Source organism: Rhamphochromis longiceps, linkage group LG22, assembly GCF_057381845.1.
Source record: "Rhamphochromis longiceps isolate RC_006_pf linkage group LG22, R_longiceps_female_GT1.1, whole genome shotgun sequence".
In the NCBI taxonomy this organism is placed as follows: Eukaryota; Metazoa; Chordata; class Actinopteri; order Cichliformes; family Cichlidae; genus Rhamphochromis; species Rhamphochromis longiceps.
Window position 1 is genome coordinate 9,324,412 of NC_140577.1, and position 20,568 is coordinate 9,344,979.

The 20,568-nt window shown below is 42.6% G+C and overlaps 1 protein-coding gene across 1 annotated transcript; it reads right to left on the reverse strand.

Annotated features, from left to right (window-relative positions):
• Window positions 1-2,342: 2,342 nt before the first annotated feature.
• Window positions 2,343-17,674, reverse strand: tmem170b (transmembrane protein 170B). The gene is made up of 3 exons (XM_085396748.1): window positions 17,129-17,674; window positions 9,263-9,433; window positions 2,343-5,564 (listed from the first exon to the last, which is right to left on the reverse strand). Exons 1-3 carry the CDS (start codon window positions 17,289-17,291, stop codon window positions 5,434-5,436), a joined length of 465 nt encoding a protein of 154 aa, XP_085252874.1. The 5' UTR covers window positions 17,292-17,674; the 3' UTR covers window positions 2,343-5,433.
• Between the last annotated feature and the right edge of the window lie 2,894 nt (window positions 17,675-20,568).

The window sequence follows — 20,568 nt, forward strand, 5'->3', positions numbered from 1 at the left end:
GACGAGCACTGGGCGGAGGCGACGGGCAAAAGACACATTGGCGTTCACAAAGAACAAACAGTGATTGCACAGGAAGACATCTTTACGTTTACAGCTAATAATTAGCCCAACTAAATGTACCTGCATGTAAACATAGAAGACAGATTTCACAGAATATGAGCAATCAGCAAACATGTGGCAGGCCTACTGCCAACAATCACAACAACACAATGTAAAAAATAATGAGAGTTTAAATACATAACAGAGGCTCAAAGCTGCAGTGCAAGCATGTGCGATAACTGCTCAGTAAAGTGCACCATATTAATATGTTAAGTGCTTTTAGTGGTTAACAAAGCTAGAAAAATGCTGTGTCTGGCTTATTTTCTGTCATTAAAAAGGGTTTGAAATAATGAGGCGAGCACACGGGCAAGTAATCCCTATAAGCTTGACACAGTTTTTCTGATCGTGGCTCTTCATGATGTCAGTGAGAGCAGATACCCTTAATAAAGATTACTTTGAACTTCAAAAGGAGCTGAAACAGTTTGTTTCAGATGAAGGATGAACTGAGAGGCTGCACCAAGGGCCAGTTCTGAGACAAATGAGGATTATTAGTCCATGCTGCTCATATGGAAGTAATCCAAGAATAAAAACAGGGAGCTGGTCAGATTTAAAGAGTCATTTTTGATCCTTGTATATGTAAAAAGAGGAAATATTGCTCAAATTTAAATTTTATTTAAGTAAATCCAATAAAACTGTTAAAGAAAACTACAACTTTTATCACTTTTAGGTAGATTAAAAGGCACAGTCACCATTGTTAGTGATCTTAAACACTAAATTGTACAGCCTTTAAAAAGCCCATAAAGTCAGGTCTATTAAGCATTTGGACAATAATATGGTCTTTATATGCTGATATGCTTATTTTGGCTTCTCAACTGAATGATGGCCTCCCGCTCTTGGACCTCATACTGAATGCACTTAGAACAACACTTGGAATCAACTCCAAAGCTTTTATCTGGTTAGTTTCATGGCCAGCCTCACCTGGGCACGAAACTGCCTGTTGTCCATTACTTTTGAACTTCTGAAAACGTCAGACTGTGGACAAAAATGACTGTAATGCTTCTACGGTTCACTTTTGTTAAACCCCTTGAATTAAAGCTGAAAGTCTTGATTTCAAATCAACTGAGGTGGTGCTCAAAAGAAAAAAAAGTGCCACCACTCAAATGCTTCTGGACCTGACTGTTCATCTCCATCAAAAGTATCCAAAAGACTAATTTTTTTCTGCTGAATCTACACTTTAAAAACCTTCCTCTTAATTTCTAACCACATACAGTATAAAAGACAGACACAGCCACCATAATGTAACTCACTAGCTGGTGAAGGCCTGATGAAGGACTGCTCACTTGTTAATGATCCTCCTTTCTCACTCAGTGACCAATAATTTACTAAATTAACTTCATTTTTTATTCAGTATGACCTGAAATTATTGACTGAGCCCACAGGAAAGAGTTTCAATGAGGTCACAGAACCAGAGAGCAGAGGGCCGCTTTCCCCGCTGACTCTTCCACACCCAGCAGAGTCGCCCCCTGCTGGCCATCAGTTTACCCAAAGAAGGCGTAGGTTTCCTGGCTATTATGAAAACATATAACGGGGTTGCAGTTAAGACAAATCACACTGATGATGTAGAGGTATCAAAAACTGATGCATTAAATATGATACACATATCATAACATTATCACCAGGTTCCTCCGCACTCCTCCTGTTTGTGCTGTGAGACGAAGACGATCCATAAAGAGCAGAAACAACACTCCTGAGCTTTTTATGCTGCAAAAGATTTTTATTTCAACCGCCTGCTGAGTATGTACAGGAGAACAGTTTGTACATAAATAGGCAATAGTTATAAATATCAGCAGTTTGGCTGGTACAAAATTAAAAAAGAAGATATTGTACATTATCTACAGGAGAAGTGCCACTTTGGGTTTTATGTACAGCTTTGTCTCTGGGTGGATTGTCCATGTTAGTCCATTCACATGTTACCTGAGCTGCGTTGCACATGCAGCCACAGCGGCGGGTACACAGTATGTGTTCGGGGTTGGGAAGAGAGGGGGGCGGGATTTGTGGCATTTGGGCAACAGCAGACTTGAGGTGGTGGCTGTGTTGGTACGAATGGTGGGTGCAGCTTCTATCATAAGCCTATTGAAAGAGACAGGATTATTGAGCTGGGTGTCTCCTTTAGATATTACAACGCACACTCACGGTCACACGGCTCAATCACAGAACCTGGAGCGGAAAAACACACACATATATCCGTCATGACCAGTAATGGCACCGGGTGCGAATGCTATTCAGCGGTTAGTTTGTTTATGAAGCACACTGCGGCTATGTACAGCTCTGGATGTGCAGATCTGACAGCATCGAGTCCATTCTTGCAGTTTTAATCGCCACATAAAAAAAACCACTTTATGTAAAGACAGTAAAACTGCTGTCACTTGTAGTAGGTCCTCACACCCCTTCTCCGACCACCAGCGCAATGAAAGAAAACACATGGAAATCCTTTTATTCTAGTCACAAGCACGACTGCTCAGACCGACACCGAACACGGCGACAACGATGCTCATCAGTCTCCTGTGAGCCGCATACGAACATGCACAAAGTGCCCGCAGAAACAGATTTCACCGACAGCAGGTGAGTCACGATTGGTCCCTGAAGGCTGAGCTTACACATTCAAACGGGCGGTGCAGACCACGTGCAGAGCAACCCAGTGGTACAGGGGGAAAATAAACAGGGGGAGGGGCTTCAGGTCATTTACCTTTTTTTTTTGTTCAATATTTCCAAACCCCACAATCATCTCACAGGCATTCAGGCTCCTGCTGCTACTTCATTCCAGTGCAATATCGCCCTCTTGTGTGCTGAGCTGGTAGTGAAAGTAAACTGTTACATCATTACATAATTTACCTTCAGAGCCACAAAACCGCAAAAAAATAAAAGAAATAAAAATCAGCACGAGCATATTTTTGAATGTGCAAATGTCCCTAAAAAGTACATAAAACCACTAACTCTTTATGTTGACGTCAGTAAGATGAGAAAACGGGATGAGTAAAGCTAGACTGTGAGCGATACTTTGGTATTTCGACCTCCTGGGTGAAGGTTTGGGCAAAGTTGAACTTTCTTCGGCACCGCCTGTGTCTGGCATCTACATACAGTAACTTCGAGCACAGTCTTCACATTATTTTGTTTTTTCCAAAGCATCATCTTCATCATCATAATCTGTGTCTGCGTGTGTATAGCATCGGGTCAATGCACACTGATCTAAAACAAGGCAGATTAAAGTCAGTGCAACGTGCAAAGTTAAACTTAAGGAGCATGGGTTCATAAACAAAACAATAAAGAAAAAAGTAGGCATAGAATAAAAGAAGAAGAAGAAGAAGAAGAAGAAGAAGAAGAAAATAAATCAGAGCAGCACAATCTGTGACCTTCTCCGGGGAGGGAAGGATGGCTTTCCACGGGGAGTTTATACTGAAACAGTGCAGACATAAGCAGCACTACGGTGAGCCGAGGAGGACCGGGGCTCCAGAAAATCTGCACCTGCAGGACTCACAGACTCACTCGGAGCGATTTCTCTGGGAATATGCTGATTCTCAAGCAGCAAAGTGACCCTTTTCAATGCTGACGCACCTTTACTCCTCTTACCCTGAATAAGGAAGAATTAATCTATAAAGAGCCAAACCAAATCACTCCCTATTACAGACGGCTCCTGTTTTGTTCAACAAACCGTTTATTAGCCTTCTTGCTAAAAGTTTTGATGATGCCCCTCTGATGTCTGTACCGTGAATATGAAGCTAAGGATGTTTTCAGTCAACAGGATGCCAATCAGGTGTATTTATTTAAACAAAGGGGATCTATCAAACACGTTAGAGCAGGGGTAGGGAACTCCAGGCCTCGAGAGCCGGTGTCCTGCAGGTTTTAGATGTGTCCTTGATCCAAAACAGCTGATTTAAGTGGCTAAATGACCTCCTCAATGTCTTGAAGTTCTCCAGAGGCCTGGTAATGAACTAATCATTTGATTCAGGTGTGTTGACCAACGGCTCTCGAGGCCTGGAGTTCCCTACCACTGCGTTAGAGGGACGTTAGAGGGTAAAATGTAAGAGGGGTGTCAAGGTTTGAGCCTGGCCCGCTGCCTCTCAGCAGGAAGGCGTGCGTGATCTGAACCTCAAAGAAGGATCAAAGAAAAATAAAGGTCATGTGTTGAAAATACAATCCCTGACCGAAGTAAGACCTGAAGCGAGGCGTTCACACGAGGAAACGCGCCGCAATCTCAGAGTCTGAACGCTCCTGTACGGAAGAATGGGCTAAAAACCCCTCCGAGTTGATGCGCAGGACTGATCGATGATTACAGGAACGCTTAGCTGCCTTTACTGCTGCTCATGGGCGTAAAACCTGCATACTGACAGCACAGGTACACCTACTTTTGCCTCACACACACTGGAAATACTGGATGGTCAAATTTCCGTTTCTTTTCTCTAATCTGGTTCTTTTCCAACTTTTCGAATGAAAATATTTTTATTATTACAGCAAATTCCTGCAACTCGATTATCATTATGTCCTGTTATATTATGTTATGTTATATTGTTTAATAGAGATAAATCAGATGCAGGTAGATAACTTTACTGTCTCCCGGCTCCACCTTTGTTTACAGTAAAGACATCAGAGTGACATTGATCTCATCCTCTCTCTCTGTCTGTGGAAGAAAGCCAATAAACACACTCCCCAAACTACTCCTCTGACTCCGCTCAGAGTTGTTGTTGGCACGCTTTAAAATCGATCATCACATGCTGGTTTTCCTCTGCCACTTCGCCAACATTTACAAAGTGCAAAAATTCAAAGCTTCTTCCTGCTCGTGAGTCGGATGCTGCGGCTTTCGAGCCATCTCAGGAGAAGGAGCGAGAAGCTGTATGCAGGCCTAGAGGCGCGGCGGCGGTTCAATACTGATGAAGGTGTTTTACTGCTGATGGACACTGCTGTTCTTTTGTTTGTTTGCCGAACTTTTGTTCCGATCGCCAAAGATCATCAGCTCACGATTACAGGTCGCTGTTTAAAAAATAGATTTTTTTTCCTCCTCCCTCAAAAGTTCAACAGAAAGCCTTTGAGAGTCAGTCGGCCACCGAGGCTTGCTGTTTTCACAGAGAAGGCTTTTGGCACGAAGAAGTGGCATAACTCTGGAAACTCAGAAACATGGCTTTCAGGTCCAGAAGCTGAGGCCGAGCCTCTGCCCGGCGCTGCTCTCTGACACGATGACGACCTTCCTGCACAGTGCAGAGACGCTGGGGGGGGGCGCTCTACCCTGGATCCGGCCCTCAAAAGGTCCAGAGGACTTGTGCCTCATGTCCTTCCATAAAAGCAGGCCTAAAGTCTCTGCCCGGCTCGGTTTGCCCGCTTTCACCCCGTCATGGGTTTTCTTCACAGCGTGGCCAGGATCCGCGAGAAGGATATGACGACGGAGAGGGTGGTCTGGCCCACGCCGAGCACCAGCGCCTCCAGCGGTGCCATGCCTTTCCCCGCCACGCGGTAAACGCCCGCCACGGCCGCGCCTGAGGGAGATAAAAAAATTTAAAAGTCAATGCTAATACAAGATCTGGCAAAGAGAAAGACACACACACAGCTGCCTGTCACCATTAAACCCAACTGAACATCCACAGTCAGGGGATCAGCGGACAAACATGTCCCTCCTGGTCTCGCCCTTCTGTCAGTGATGGAGGAGCGTTCGTGCATGCCTCCTCGCAGCCACACTCTGAGCGGACTCGCTGCTCTTCCTGCAGCAGTTCTCACTGCACGCTGTCCGTCTAGTCGTGATTGAGACAAACAGCAGGAGAGGACGTTTCTCTAATCCAGGCACCAAAGCCGAGTGAGCTATTTTTAAACTGCTGGACTCGAAGGCCGAGAAAATCTAAACAAAGTTTACCAGTTAAAGCTACCAGCAGCGCTCCAGCGAATCCTCCCTTCATCAAGGTTATCATATTTACGGTGTGGAGGATGCAATCGCTGCTGCTTTTACAGAAAACAAAGTGATCACGTTACATTTTTCAGTAACAGTAATGTAACAGGTTACTGTGCTATACTCAGCAATTAGATTAGAGTTATATCATGTTGTTACATGCGTTACAAAAGGCTCTTCAGTAACCTGCACGTCAGGCGGATAGAAAGAAAAAATAATGTGTGGAGAAGGAAAACCAGTATTTCTAAAGTAGCATCACACTGGCTTTAAAGTCGGAGTGTTTCTCATCTTTGCTTTGTGTTTGTATTAAAAACTAAAAGAAAAATTGCACGTGTGTCCTGATTAAAAAGAGAAAGAGGTTGGTTTCTGTGTCTAAATCTTCAGCTTTTAGTATCAACAGGGGTTTAGTGTTCAGGTCTTAAACATCAGTCTGGCACTGGAAGGTGCCCGGACCCATTGGCTGCAAACCAAGCCCAAAGGATCACGCCTCCTCCATTGTGCATGACAATAACATTTATTTGTGCTGCTGATATTATGCACTTTGCATTATTACCAAACATGTCTGATTTGGACTCATTTGTCTAAAGGACAATGTGCTTGTGGTTTGCTTAGTTGAAACACAAAAAAGCTGTGCCATCATGCAAACCTTCCAAACACAACATAAACTTAAACATGTAACATGTCAACTGAGGCCTGTAGACTCTAAACTGTAGCTCAAATCAGAGTCCTGGACATTTAATGTTATAGAAAAGGACTTTAAACAACTATTAAAGGCTGACATTTCCTCTGTGCTGCATGACCTTTCTTTTACTTCTACTCAGCTGCGACTGCTGCCTTTGCAGTCTCCACACACACACACACAAACACACACTCTGATTTTGTGCCGGGCTCGCGTACACATGGCTGGTGACGCTGTCAATAGTCTAGCTCACTCTGATTGCTACACATTAATAATAAAGCGGCTTTTCTATTTTTGGGGCACCAGCTCACATCTGTGACGGTGAGTGAGTCATCCACAGAGCCCTACGCTACGATAGACGCAGGTCTATTTACACACCCTGTGCTCACACACTGATACAGTGAGGGGAAGGTAAAGGCAAATAAACAAAGCCTGGATATCAGCTTCACCTGCAGTGTTTAAAAAAATAATAAAGTGAATATTTTTGTGTTTCAAAAATATGATTTACGAATAAATTCTTTACAAATCCTACCATGTGGATTCATGGATTTTTTTTTCACATTCTGTCTCTCACAGTTGAAGTGTACCTCTGGTGCAAATTACTGACCTCTGTCATCATTTTAGGTCGGGGAACTTGCACAATCGGTGGCTGACTAAATACTTTTTTGCCCCACTGTATTGGATACAAAATACTGATATTTGTCCTAGCTCAAGATAACATATCACACCTGGTATAACAATGAAAACAAGTGCCAGTTATTAAAACGTGCAGACAGCGAACAGATTTCCTCACCGTTTTGATTCACAGTAGAAAATAAATGATTAACAATTCCTGATTTCTGCCTTTTTAGAGTATTTTAAGGTATTTTTACTTCACAGTCACCACAGATGTCATCATGTATTATAGATAACTATCTGCACCACTCTACTGTGTTATATTAAGTGTTAACAAAGAGAGATGAATTAGATGGCCTCAGACTAATTACCCCTGGTCTTCAAGGATCCGCTGCCCCTCATTTCTAATGCAGACTTGCAGGTATCATCATTAGTGCTGAAATGTGATACCCATGGACACTGCAGGGAACGTGACCTGAGGTGCACTGGGACTTCTTACCTTCTTACCCTAATGGATCAGTCACACTAGAGTAAAAATAGGACAGCACCTTTTTTGCGACTAGAAAAAGGAAAAGAAAAATGTTTTGCTCTGAGTGAGTAGTTGCAGCGACCAATAGCTCCTGGCCTGAGGATGCATGCTTACTTTCCACCACTTTCAATCGACTGACTGCACCCAATCTAATCACAGACAGACTTCATCTTATTGCTGTTTTATTGCCGTCTTGACACATCAAATTGTCAGCTGCGTTCATTTTGGTTGTGTTCCATTCTCCAACCACTGTTTTTCCCTACTGTGACTGTAACAGCCTGTCGCTACTTGAGAATTTGTCTCAAAGCCGCCCAAACCTTAACACATTCACTTGGATGTAATGATGTAGCTCTTAGAATTGACTAAAGGAACTGACTGTTAACTTAAAGTGAGGTGGTGTCAAGAAATAAGACTGTATTTTGTTTTTTGTTTTTCCCCATTTGTTCTGAGGTTACTGCAGACATCTGATGAACAGCAACATGTAGAAAATCTGTAGATGCAGCTAAAAGTCTGCTTCAAGCAAAAGACTAAACACCCACATTTAAATCGTTTGAGCATTTGGAACAAAAAAAGGAAACACGCCAGACTTCTCCAAGCAGCTCAAAGACCAGGTAGGAGTGTAATTTGTTAACTTTATACTAGCATGTCACTGCTCATCCCCATACCACCCTAAACACGCCCAATCTCTGCTGATCTTGGCCAGGGTGGGCCTGGTTAGTACTTGGATGGGAGGCTGCCTAGCTGGGGGGGCAGTAACTGTAGCCCAGGAGGAAGCAAAGATGGGAAAGATACTGAACTTGTGCCCGTACAGAACATTACATCACTGGGATGGTTGGTTAAACTACTGACTGCTTAAGAGACAGAGTGAAAGTGGACAGTATATCCTTGATTTCTTAACATAAAACATTGTAATAGTCAGGTGAGGATTAGTTAGAGGTCTTTGTTACAGTGCATAGACGAATCTAACACTCAGTGGCGTGAATTTAAAAAAAAAAATCTGAATAGGGATTTTACAAAATGTACCTTTAAATGTTCTTGTTGTTGTTGTTTGGAATATCTTCAAAGTTAGTGTTTAGGTCATTTGTGTGTGTGTGTGTGTGTGTGTGTGTGGTTGGTATTTTTTGGGTGCAAACTCTTCCTACCAGCGACAACAGTCCAGCCAATCACAAAAATGTTGTTAAATTAAATGAACCCTTATCGTGCCGACACGTTGAAGTTTCCTGGGCCACATAAACAAACAGGCAGGTAAACACAGAAGCAGATTAGTCTAAAAATCTTTCTCCTCCCTGTCTCTCTGTCAGCTTCTGTTTTCTTCTAGTTGACACGAGTTAACACACGGTCACCTCACCCAGCGCTCGCTCTGCCTTCCTGTCACCTCTCGTCTTCTTCTGGGTGCTGAACGCCGCACTCTGAGGTCGCTCTAAAAATAACCCGTCAGCAAGAAAACAAAAGGGGAAGTAAATGGGCTTACTAGTGATGACGCCTCCGGAGAGCGAGGCCAGGAAACCCACGCTGACCAGCACCAGGGTGATGAGGCGTCCCCGCTTGTGGCGCTGCAGCATGACTAACATGAGCAGCCCCACCGCCCCGTGGACGAAGAGCGAGGAGAAGAGACACCACAGGAAGACCCAGTACCACATCTCTGCAGGGAGAGAGAGCCAACAACACAGATCAGATACAGCCTGAAAGCACAGGATTTACCGCTTACATTAAAGGTGCTCTACGTACAATTTAACTAAAGCTTTCACCAGCAGGGGGCAGTGTGCTGAAATGTTTTCTCATCTAAATGCTTTTTTCTTTTACTTGCTGAATTAAGGTTAAACTGACCACCTGCACCATCTATTATATTATAGTATTATATAAAAGTACAGCCCAGCCTCAGAAGTTAAATATCAGGTAATATCTCTCGAACACAATGCGTAGTTGCTCCAGATATAGTATAAGTATAGCACATAGTAGTATAAGTATATACTACAGTACAGTATGATATAATGTCTTAGGGGTTCTTAATGTAACAACTGCAGCAAATAAATTATCGATTAGTTTCATAAATATTAATCAGACAATTACATTTTTTTTTAGCCTGAACATCAAACATGGCAACAAATTAGAGAAATCACCGCTTGCACTGAAATAAATATTTTTACATTTTCACATTTTTTTATATTTACTGGTTAATAACAATGATGATGTATAATGATAGTTACTGCAAACATAAAGACTACATTTTTTCCTATTTGTTGGTTTACATCACCATTTTAAAATCAGTCAGCTGGCACATTAAAGTAACAACAATCCCCTATTCTAATATATATGACTTTAACAGAGTACTTTCATTTCTGGTGAAGCATGAAATTAAATATCGATCTGAGGAACAGAAGCAGCTTTCACTTACAAAATGAATTATGAATTGTTTACCAAAGAAACCATCCTGAAGCAGACTGGTCCCAGCTTTTAATGTTTTTATGTGTTTCTGACCGTTTCACAGAGTACATATAAAAGTCGCCTCCTGCTGGTCTGTAAACAGAAAGCACGTTTAAGGCTTCGCTTTTCTTTTTCTATACTTTTACAATGCTTTTCCTTGTGTTGGAACACAACACAAGGAAAAGTTAACACAGTTGTATTGGGACTTCTGAATATTCCTTCCACCATCATGGAGCACAAACACAGATGGATGACCTCGACACCCACCGAGGACCAAATGTCAGTGAAATCTGCCTTCAGTGGATAAATCTGTAATGGTCTCTGTAAAACTCTGGCCAAAATAACATTTGAATTCTTAGTCAGAGTCTGTCTGTTGCACTTATTGATAAATTACAAGCTTGATTCAATCTAATTACGTTTTAAAGCAGTGATCATGTCCATCCTTGATGTACAGTGATTTGATTTGACATCACAATGATCAAAACAACGATACTGGGAAACGGTGATTTAAGCCCTTGTGATTTATTTTGCTTCCTTTATTTTAGTGAAATAGCTGCATTTACATATAAAGGTCAGCTTTGGTTTGCATAACGTCGATTACACATGAAACTTGAAACAGGACTTAAAGACAACAGGTTTGTAACAGAAAACCTGCTTTATAGATAAAAGCTGCTTATTTACTACTGCAACCTGAACACAGACAGAAGCAGGGGCTTAGTGGGATATCTGTACATCAGCTGCTTTAATTTTTTTTTAACCATCTCAATAAACTTTATCCTAGCTTTCAGCAACAACCTCAGGTTGTAAAAAAATATACAGTCAATAAATAAACAGCAAATACACAATAAAAATCAACAAATACAACTAATTAAATAAGGCCGTATTTGCATCAGGCTATCCTGCTCATCTAGACCTGAAAGAAAACAAGAATAAGCAGTTGTTTTAAAATGACTGAGCTGTACGTGGGAAGTTTGGTTGTTCCAAAAGTTAGGAGCTGCCACTACAAAGACTTTGTAGACTTTGCTTTTAAGCCTGGACTGGACTATCTGGTCAGAGGCTCCGAAAGTTCTGTTAAGTAAGGTGGCACCAAACCAATAAGGCTTTTAAAAACAAGTAAATTTTAAACTGGATCCTGATGGACAGGAAGACAGTGTAAGGAGGCCAGAAAAGGTGTGATCACCATGTTTCTTTCCTGTCTAAAGGCGAGCTGCTGCATTTCCTACAGCCTGCTGACAACGAAGTAACGACTGATCAGAGCCGACAAATAAAGAGCTACGAAAGTCTAAGAGAGGTAATAAAAGCGTGAGACTCTGTCTCAGAGTCATGCAGTGGTGGGAGGCAGGCCTTCACCTTACTGAGCCGCATTAGTGATAAGAAGCTCTTCTGAACAAAAGAGCTTCATGCAAACAAACGCCGATAATAAGTAATCCCGAGGGGGAAGACACAACTTATAATATTCCGTTCTAGTCTTGAAAAATTTACATTTACTGCTTATAAAGAGTGCTTCCAAGATGAAACACTGCAGCTCAGCCAAGATGCAGAGCTACAGCCGCTGCTGCACGTCTGTGAGGCGAGGGGAGGATTTCAATCTACAGCAGCCACCGTCTAAGTCAAGCCTCATCAAAGAGGCAGCCGACCGTGGCGATGGACCCGTGGCGGAGATGTATAAAACCGCTCAGAGCGACATTTCAGACAGCGAGCCCGACATGAAGCGGTAAATGGAAAATCTCGTCTGAAACAATAGCATACGGCCGCCTTTTGTGACCATCCTGACTGGAGATAAGCTTTCTGAAAAAAAAAAATGTAATCGTAGAAACAAACGTCTGCAAACTAAAAATGCTGATAATCCCTAAAATGCCAGCAAAATCATCTAATTAGCTTCCACCAAACTCGACTGTTCTCCTAGAATACACATAATGCACCCTGCAGGGTCCAGACTGTGCTGCCGTTATAACAGACTCCACTGAAAATGAGAACAGTAAACAGCATTTAAAAATCACACTCTTCCTCCTCCTCCTCCTCCTCGTTCTCCCTGTCTTTCTGTGGCACAGGCCAGCTTTGTCTAAAAAGGCTCCGGCTTCATTGCACTTTGCCAGCGAGGGGCCTTTGGTTGAACCCCTGGCACCGTGGGAGCCAGAAGGAGCCAGCTGGCCGTGAGATAACTGAAGAAGAAAAGACACCAAGTGAGAAAGGATGACCCAGCCGAAGCATGGCAATGCTGTCTGTGTGTGGGCGCGATGCAAACAGGAAACGTGACATTATTTTGCAGTGTAAACATCACAACGCCCAATTCTATTACCAAGTATTTCTCAGAGCTCTGGGACACGAGGACCTCTTTAGCATATCCATTTAACCGAGCTCCTCCACAGTCCACTGAGTGCCTACATCTACTTATTGATCCGGCAGGCGAGCGCCGGGCCAGGCGGAGAGAGACGTGACAGCGGAGTAACACAATGGCTTTTTGTCTTAAATGACTGAGCACGCAGATCACGCTGCAGTGTATCCACTGCTGTCTTTCTGCAAGCATCCAGCAGCAGAGGAGAGAGTGATATCTGTGATGGGACCCAAGACATAAGAGAGACACACATACAGGAAGTACAGGGAGAGAGAGCCCCGCTTAACTGTAGCCCCCGACGACACGAAAGCTGATCAGGATTCAGCATCGTGTAGAGAGAGCCGGCCTTTAATGCAGGCTGGAAAAGATGAAACTCAAAGATCCTGGAGGAGGTTATGCAATGCTAACATCATCGCACACAGACTGTGATATCGCCCACTCGGTCTAAAGAACTACAGACATCCACAGGTTAAACAGACAATCACAAACACCATTAGTTTATGTGTAGTTAAGGGAATGAGTTGGTTAGCAGAAGTCTGAGAAAAAGAAAAGAAAAATGCGGAGTTCAACGTAACTAACGGTGAATGGCAGGTAAGCTGATTGGCCGCAAATGCTAGAAGTTTCTCCTCTAAACCTCACGGTTAGATTCAATATGTAAGGGTTCAGTGAGATCAACTTTGCCAAAAATTTCACAAATGGAGAGGACAGCTGGGATACTCTGTGTTTCTACTTACTGATAAAATAATCCGTATAGTCTTCCACCATCACTGATGGATGGAGCCTGACCCGGACACCTACTGAGGACCAAATGTCAGCGTGATCTCTCTTCTGTAACAGTAACCTGTCATGCTGGTCAGAATAATATTTAATAGCATAGCTGGAGGAAATCTGTTGCATTTCTTGATAAGTTACAAGCTCGATTTAGAGAGAAAATGGGTCGGGTGAAATGTTCAGTGGAGACACGAGGCTCGTTATTTATCTCAGCCGACTAAAATTATCCATGGCAGCTAATTTTTTTTGCATTGCAGCAGATGCTGGAAGGTGAGGTGCACATTTAGTTTCAGGGGACAGCAGGCAGCGCAGGTGGTCACGGCTATGAAGAAGCACCTATAGGGTGAGAAATGAGTGCAGTAAAGTGCTGTGTCATGTTCAGAGATAGGAGCGAACACAGGCTAAAACACAGTGAGAGCACAGTATTAACTTCTGCTAATCCGCAACTACAGGCCGAGGTCTTTGTCAGCACGGCGGCTTTAGAGCTCGCCTGTCAACAGGACAGAATTTTAAAAAAGCAGGGGCTCGTGTATTTGGTGCCTCGTCAGAGGTTGGAGTACACAGGCGGCTGCAGAACATGAACCATTCCCGTGTTGAAGCCGCAGCTTCTCGAAGCAGAAGGCTGCCGAGTTCACCTCTCAAGACGACGAAGGATGGGTTTGTCCAAACGTGGAGAGAGGGAGAGCCAGCCTGACACATCTGGCAGTGACTCTGTCCCGTGATGCAGAACAAGAAGAGGACTATGCTAATGTTGATTCCATTTCGGATGATGCTTCTTCTTTTTCGGAGAACCGAGCTACTATGACGTGATGTATCGTTAAACTGTACACATGCACCACACAGAAAAGCATACCTGCTAATTAGTGCAAAGTAAAAGACCAATAAGATAATGCCACTGCAAATGCTCCAAAAGGCACCAACAGCACAAACATGGCAGTGGAGGTGAGGCCCAGCAGACTGTGATCAAATCCAGGTGCCTTGGGAACGCCTGTCACTCAAAGCGACCACGATCTTCACTTTAGCATCCAGATGCATAAATTTATTTACAAAAAGAAAGAAAGAAAAGAAAATTTAAGCCTGTGTTGATAGTTATGATGTGGGAAAACATCCACTGAGGCTGTAAAGATGCTTTTAATGCTTTAAAGTTTATTTTAACACAGGAGTCTATGGGGATTGACTTGTTTTAGGAGAAAGCCTCAAGTGGCCACTGGAGGAACTGCAGCTTTTGCCACTTCAGCATTGGTGCAATGTTTTTAAATCCTGAAGGTTGCTGCTTGGCATTCACACAAAGCTTTAACTCCTAATATAGCTGCATGTGCCCATACATAGACTCGATGCTTTTATCTGAACCTGCTAAACTCCACTATACCTTCTGTTTAGTTGTCTGCCAACTCCTGACAGAAATATCTGGACCTTTAACTGAGCAGCCAAGTTGCGCTTTCTGTTTTTGTGTGTATGTTTTACAGCTTCACCTGAGCTCTTTTTGCTTTTGTGTGCTTGTTTGCAAAGAGATAAAGGCTAAAGCAAACAGCTAAACACCAGACATGCTGAGCTAAAAAGCTGCAGATCAGGGAACGTGCAGAGTGAACACAACTGATTAGCTTTACACGAAGAACAGCTACACAACATGTTACTGTGTGAGATAATAAAATGACTTTTTAGCAATCTGATCATCGCGTAATCACAGCAGGCAAACAATTAAAACTAAGAAAGCCTTTTGACATTATTATTGTGAACTGATAATACAGGATTTCTGCAAGTCTATTACAAGTTCATTAACCCGCTGGGTGTCAATTAACCACCCCCCAAGTAGGCTAATGCATTGAATATTTTTCATTTTCTAAGACCAAAGCAGGTAAAAAAAAACAAAAAAAGGGATAAAAGCGCAAAATAAACATGATGTTGTATGAGTTTCCCTGTTTAACCGATATTCATACACTTATTTATTCTAATCAAGACAGGCTAAAGCACTCATTGCTGTAATAAATGAGGTTAAATACATTTCAGTGCCCTCCAGCTGGTAAATATCTATGCATATGCAATGCATTACGCTGGCGTCTCTCTGCTTTTCCTCCTTTCTCCTCATGAGCTGCACATGAGCAGCTCTGCTGTTCTGCCTGTGTCGCCACACAATTAGCAATCGGCAGATTAACAGCACCTGGTGCATGCTGGATTAAGAATTGGATATTTATCTGATCATCAGATTTCTAAAGTTACACACTCTGACATCGGAAAGGTCTGTGTGTAAATGGCACTTCCTTAAATGCATCTCAATCGTACCACAAATCCCACAGATAGATAATAAATGAGTGACAAGAACAGCATGTTTTTATTGACTGTGATTCATCAAAGTGAGACAATTTCAAAGTAGCTGTTCACATTTAAATATGTTCTTTTCACTGGTTTTCTGAAGTGAAACCGCCTGCTGCGCACGCCTCATAAACAGGAAGCACTCCCCAGGGGCACAGATAAAAGTTTATCTATCCGTTCAGGGCTCCCCAACTGTCCCCCCTGACCTTCTTTAATGTCTCAGGAGGTCGTTTTTCACCTGTCTGGGGGGTCAGGTGTGAGATTTGTGAACAGTATTCTGTAAAGCCCCGGGGCGTTAGCTCCTCACAGCTCTCTTCTCGCCGCTGCAGCTCAGATACCACAAACTTCTACATTGCACTGCAACTTCCTGCTGAGTCAGCGTGATCAACTGTGCCTTTTTTTCCCTTCCATCCCTGCATGATGTGTTTCTCAACACAGGATGTCAGCTGCATATTAGACAACCGGTCTGTGCCAAGCCAGCCATGACTACACGTCCGGCTCCTCACTTTGCAGAGTGAAATGCAAGAATTTCTATAATGTGCAACACACACGGTCCCCCGTCCACTTCCTCAAAAAAAGAAAAAAGAAAAGTGATGACAATGCTTTGAACAGCTGGCAAGTAATAATATTTCTTGCTGAGGAAGTTCATTCTGCTTGGAAAGAAGAGATAAAATGCCCACACATTGCTTTTTTGGTGCCCCGTGATCTGTTTTTGTGTCATAGGAACTTTCATGCATTTCTTCCACTTTTCTTAAACCTCCTTACAAATAAAAAAGGAGGAAGAAAGTCATCTTGTAAGCATTTTGTTTTGGTACAAAGCACATAATTGATGGCAGCAGCTCAATCATCTGTATCAACAAGTGACAGTTCAGCCATCAGCCCGCAGAGATGCCTTCATCTCGTATTTACAGCTGCATATTACCTTCAATATCAAAGCAGACATGCTCTGGCTCAACTGCATTCAAATAAAACAGGGAATTGAACTCAGCCTCACTACTTCTAGAGTCAGGACCATCCCAGACAGCATCCCTGCCCGCTAAGAGGACCCTCCCTCTAATTGCCCCTTTACTGAAAGACAAAGGAGGGGGAGGAGGCCACATTTACTACGCATTCACGAAGCAGAAAGATTAATTAGCCGAATGTTGTCATTATTTTTCCTGACGGACTCCTGAATAAAAGAGTGAGATTTTGTTTTGTTTTGTTGATGTTGTGGTTCAGGCCCAGCATCACCAATAAAACACACCAGCTTGCAGAGACAGAGATGGGGAGGTGGGATGGAAAGGTGGCACACAGATGCCCCCTATGCATAACAGCAGCCATGCCCTTCCTGCTGGCTACAAGAAAAATGACCACATATATTTGAATGATATTTATATATATTCTTCTTTAAAAAGGAAGCTGCACATGCTGCTGGTGGTGATGACTTTTTCACTGAACACATTTAAAAAAAAAAAAAAAATGAAGCAGCAGAATAGCGGCACCTTTCATTCCGCATACCTGTGAAGTGGTGCAGCGCCGAGCCTTGCACCCAAAGGCTCAGCACTTGCTGCACCGACAGATTAAGAGAATAATCCTTGTCCGTTGTCATGTTTCCGCCGCCGCCGCCCGGGTTCGCACCCCTCTTTATCGTATAGCTGTACTTGGCTTTAAACGAAGGCATGGATGAGGAAACCGGGGTGGCATTTGGATGTGAGGCGGCTCTCCCCGGCGCGGCTCGCCTCTACCGGTGCCTCTGCTTCGGCTTGACGTCCGTCTCCGCTCCGGGAAGGGAAGGGTCGATGGCTGGTCGGTTCATCCTCGGTGGTGGTGTCGGTGGCGGGTGTACGGAGGCCATGACGAGGATGGCAGCGGGAGCTCGAGCAGAGAAACGCACGGTCGGCTCGTCCTACATCAGCTAGCCCTGCTACATAACCCTTAAAGGGCCAGCGGTCCTTTCCGTGCGAGGGGTTCACGGTGACACATCCCCGTGCTCGTGAAGCCGCTTTATGAATGAGGAACAAAGGACAGCACGGTGGCGTGTGCGCAGAAAGCGTGCGTAGTGGCCATGGCGGCTCGGGACGGCTACGAGGGGGACGGGGACGGGGACGCTGTAACGTAATTACGACGCACTGTGACTAATATTAGGATATTAATAAAATACTAATAATAACAACAGCAATATTTTGACAAAAGCTAAATAAAAACTATCATTTTAGACGCTGTGGAAAGATTTAATGTTTTTATTTTAATTTTTATTTTACGTTATACAGTATTTGCCAGCAGAAAGCGAAAGAGTGGTTGCTAGGCAACGTAATAACGTTAGCTCTTGAACGAATAACCAAATCAATGCTAATGCTAAAGACTACTTTAACAGAGAATATATAAATAAATACCATATACACTAAAAGTATTATTTGTTGATTTCTTAATGTTTATTTTATTTCAACTGTTGTGATATTAAAATTAAGTCTACATTAAAATTAAATGACCTTAGAAGCAGCGTTGGTCATGACGTCAGTGGAAGGTGGCGCTTATTGGTCACCCCGAAACACCTGATATAAAAAAGTAATATGACAGGATGAAAGTAAGCAGAGGAATAGAGGGTATTAGTGGCAGGGTTATCTGGTAATATGAAGAAAGAACCCCTAAATGCTTAAATCTGATTTAGAGCTTTAACTTAGATGGAATAAAATATTCAGAAAACTCTGTGGCGAGCCAGTCTGACAAACCCAGTAAGACAGAAATCAGAGCAGGTGAAAGCTATTTTAAAAAGTGTGAACCTTTACATAATTTTTTTTATCCTCATCATCATCTCATATCAGATGTTTAAAAAAAGAAGAAGAAGATAACAGTGTGATATGGGGAGGCAGGGAGGGAACAAGGTGTTACGTAGACGCTGAATGTTCTGGCACATTTCTCTGAGGAGCGCAGTATTTTAAGACGAACTGGCCCAGTTCAGAGGTACGAGGGCGAGGAAGCGTCTGACATCTGACATCTTTTAAATCTGTAGATCTTTCTCTAAACGCAAACAGAGGGGGGAATAAACAGACAGCTGGATCACGAGGAGATTCGTGCAACAAAAGAAAATACAATTACGGGTACTGTTAAAGAACGTTCACTGTAGAGGAGACAGGAGGCAAGTTTAACACTTTATTTACACTTTCCTCCAAAACAGCAATCTTTTTGATACACATAAGTGTACTAGCTTAAATCAGTCTATATGTTTATTATGCATCCACAAATAAGGACAAGACTAAAACTCAAAATTAACAAGTCATAGCAGGCAATTTCAGCTGTGATTAGGTATGACGAAAGCACAGTAAGTCGTTTCATTTCAAATGAAGCCAAAATAAGTAGTCACATTACTTCTTTAAATCTAATCATGTCACATTTTTGGATATATTTGTTTTAAATGATGGTTTTTGAAAGGTAACAAGTTATCCTTTTGGTTCGCCGAGTCTGTACTATAGTGCACAGTGTACTATAAATTCACTTCTATGACCAGTGACAATAAAAGAACGCTTGCTTTTGCTGACTTTTGTATTGCCTGGGAGCTTTGGAGATGTCACCATAGTAAAGTGAAATTCACATTACATTCAGAGTCCAGCCAGAACTTCATACATCTGATACAGAAATTCCTCTACAACATGGCGATTTAACTGTAAAATTAATATGAATGATTCATATGAATTAATAGGAATGATCAGCAAACAGTTGGCAACGAGTTAATGCTGAGTCCCTACTGCAAAGAGATGTGCAACAATACAGACTGATGCAACAAGGCGGAGCTTGTCAGCAACAAATTTTCATTATTACCACCTAGAAGTTGCGTGCTAGGTATTAGCCTTTAACCATTTGCTTACTGACTCAGACTTGCTGCAATATCTTGGCAATCTGTCTGCATTTCTAAGTTAGACAGTAATTAATTTCAATAATATTTAGTTTTATTTATACAGTGCTAAATCACAACAGTAGTTGCCTCAAGGCATTTTATATTGCAAGGTAAAGATTCTACAATAGTACCAAGAAAACAGAGAGAATCCCAACAATCATATGACGCCCTATGAGCAAGCTCTTTGGCAACGGTGGGAAGGAAAAACTCACTTTTAACAGGAAGAAACCTCCAGCAGAACTAAGGTCAGGGAGGGGGCCATTGCTGCAACCGGTGGGGTAAGAGGAGGAAGACAGGTCACAGAGTGATTGATATCAGTTGAAGTTGGACCACAATTGTTTGGAGACAGGTTGTCTCACACCAGACAACCTGTGCACTCCCAGTTGCAGTTGTACATGGTTGCACAAAAGTTGAGGGAGTTGCATGCTCAACCTGTAGGCAACCAACTGATTGCAGCAACTACTTGCAATTGGTCTCAGGCACCAATAAAGTCCAATGCAATATATATGTATATATATATATATATGTGTGTGTGTGTGTGTGTGTGTGTGTGTGTGTGGATGTTGGTTCTCAGCCTTTCAGTAATCAGATACACATTTGTTTAATTCAGTGCGATGCTAAGAAATATTTCTCTCCCTTTTAGAGACCGCCTGAGTGGATTACTACTGTTTGTGGAAATGTCAGCATTTTCCATCTGTGTAGCAGTTTTAGCCATCATACCACGAATAGTTTCACAAACAGCATCACTGTTTTAACCACGTTTGCTGGGTTGCCTCTGTGGGCACTCAGCAGATTGCTTTGTCCTGTCAGGTTTTCACAAGGTTGCATTATCTTTGCATTTCACTGCAACTATAGGCATGTTGTCTGGTAGAGAGTAAATTAAAATTTCTAAAACACAGCCAAGTGCTGTCCTGAATAGTGGATAATGGATTTCAGGGTAAATTGGTTTAAAAAAAACAGAACCAGTGATATGGTTGTGAATCATGTGTTTCTATCACAAATGTAAGAAGACGTTTCACCCGTATCCTGTATTTACACACTGAAATAAGATACATACAAAGTGTTG

Excerpts from the sequence above, each read along its gene's own strand:
- tmem170b (XM_085396748.1), bottom strand. The coding sequence starts at position 17,291 with ATGCCTTCGTTTAAAGCCAAGTACAGCTATACGATAAAGAGGGGTGCG. Across the intron at positions 9,434-17,128 it reads GGCGCTGCACCACTTCACAG|AGATGTGGTACTGGGTCTTC; the intron begins GTATGCGGAATG and ends CTCTCCCTGCAG. Across the intron at positions 5,565-9,262 it reads CTCCGGAGGCGTCATCACTA|GCGCGGCCGTGGCGGGCGTT; the intron begins GTAAGCCCATTT and ends TATCTCCCTCAG.